The 1,976-nt window shown below is 61.3% G+C and overlaps 1 protein-coding gene across 1 annotated transcript in view; it reads left to right on the forward strand.

Annotated features, from left to right (window-relative positions):
* Position 1: 1 nt before the first annotated feature.
* WNK4 (WNK lysine deficient protein kinase 4) overlaps positions 2-1,976 on the forward strand; it is a gene marked incomplete at its 5' end in the record, with an annotated part of 10,702 nt that continues 8,727 nt past the window's right edge. Inside the window, one exon of the mRNA XM_029964461.1 lies at positions 2-79. Coding sequence (XP_029820321.1) covers positions 2-79 — 78 coding nt within the window. The remainder of the gene's footprint in view (positions 80-1,976) is intronic.

Genomic DNA, 1,976 nt, shown 5'->3' on the forward strand with positions numbered 1-1,976 from the left:
CGGCCGCGGCTCCTTCAAGACCGTCTACAAGGGGCTGGACACGGAGACCACCGTGGAGGTGGCTTGGTGCGAGCTGCAGGTACGGCCCCTGCCAGCGCCTCCGCCCCTGCCTACTCGCGTTCTACCCGTGCCTGCAGACCCCTGCCTCGGGGCAAGGGGCTCGAGAGGGGTACTTGGACCCTTCTCCGTCCAGTTTCCCTGGCATGTGCAGGTCCCCAGGCCTGAGCCCACTTACCCCTGCTGCCTGCCTGAAAGCTGTGTGGGACCCGTAGGGCACCTTCCCAGGCCAGAGCCTGTTCTAGCAATGGCAGGGACTCTCGAGCCCCCACTTCTGCCGGGCACTACCAGCCAGTCGGGCAACAGCAGCCGGGCAGGGCAGGGACCTGTGGCTGGGCACGGGCTCCCCTCACTGCCCTGCACTGTGCCGATCACTGCCAGTGCCTTGGTGCCTCGCGGGGCTCCTGGCCCGGGCCCAGACTCCTGCTTAGCACCGCCGCTCCTGGCCCTCCTGCCCATCACGTGCTGTTTTCCGTTTGCCTTTTTGCCGCCTGTGCTTTGGAGCATGCCAGGGGACCCAACCTCTTGGTGCCAGTCCCTACTCTGGGGCTTTACAGGTGGATCCAGGATGACCTGCTGGGGCTGAACAACCCCCTGCCTTTCTGGTGCCCACCAGCTTGCATATTTTCCCCTGGGAGGGCAGCGAGGGGATGCAGTGCCCTCCCTGCCCGTGTGTCTGTGCCAGTGCTGGAAACAGCTCCGAGGTTTGCTCCAACAGCCCTTGGTTTGCTCTGGAGCACGTGCCTGCAGCAGGTGGGGGCTGGGTGTCAGCTGGGAGCAGGGTACAACACGACCTTGATGTGCTCTGCCTGCTTGACCTTTGCTGAAGTAGAGTCTCTGGGCACCTGTGTGTGGTTTCTGTGATGCTGCCAGGGGCTCTCTGCTGGGAGCAGCTACCTGTGGTTTTACAGGTCTCTGAGGAGCGTTCCTCTCTGCTGACATATTCCTTCATCCCCTTTGTTGCCTTACAGCCTGACAGCAGGATGTAGACAATGGGATGCTGAGGGCAGTGGTGAAGGTGTTGCTTGTGCAATGCCTTCACCAACTTATTGTTTTTGATGGGGGTGATCTTGCCCATGGAGGTGCACAAGGAGAGCTGTGCCATGGGGCTCCCTTTTCTCCTTGAAGCCCCTGGGGAAGGGCTTTGGTGAAGTCCAAAGTCTCCCACAGGCTCCTGGCCCTGGGATGGCTGCTGTGGTGGGAAGGTCCAAGTCCTTGTTGACACAGAAAAACATGTCTTGCGAGTTTGTTGAATTGTTCCTAAAAGCTCGCTGCAGTGGCAGGTGTCTGCCTGGGCTGGGTCCTTGGGGTGGCTGCAGCTCAGCAGAGCAAGAAGAGATCCTGAGGAGAGAGGTGGGTAATTTCTGGAGGGCTGACTGTAGCCTCTTAGTGAGGAAGGTGAGGATTGCCCCCCCTCATGGGTTGCACAGAATTGCTGAGAGTTCAGTCCGGAGCCGACTCAGTTCTCCCACCCTCACGCAGCCCCACAGCTCCGTCCAAATGTCCCTGACCTCTGCTGAGTCCCTTTGGGTGGCAGCTGCTGCCAGGGATAGGCTCTCCTTGGTGAGACCAGGACCTTCTCTGGATGAGTCAGCCGTGCCCAGTGCTTCCCACTCAGCTGGCTCCGTGTCCCTCCCTGTGGGTCTCAGCCCCGTGTCACAGCTGTGCCCCAGCTCCCCTGCGCTGGCACCTGGCGTGCACAGTGGGACTGGCAGCACATCTCCTTCCCTGCCCTCCTGCCCATCCCTGCAGCTGTGTGCAGGCAGTGCTGGTCATTTGTGAGAGGCTGCTGGGGAGTTGAGGCCGCACCATCCAGGTGGGGGAAAGGAAGCTGGGAAGCAAAATGCTCCCGTGCCTCAGTCCAGCAGGCACATGCTGGCCCCATTGCTGGTCCTGCGAGTCACCAGGCAGGAGTGGCA

This window comes from Manacus vitellinus, unplaced genomic scaffold (assembly GCF_001715985.3).
Source record: "Manacus vitellinus isolate BGI_N305 unplaced genomic scaffold, ASM171598v3 scaffold_72_pilon, whole genome shotgun sequence".
Taxonomy (NCBI): Eukaryota; Metazoa; Chordata; class Aves; order Passeriformes; family Pipridae; genus Manacus; species Manacus vitellinus.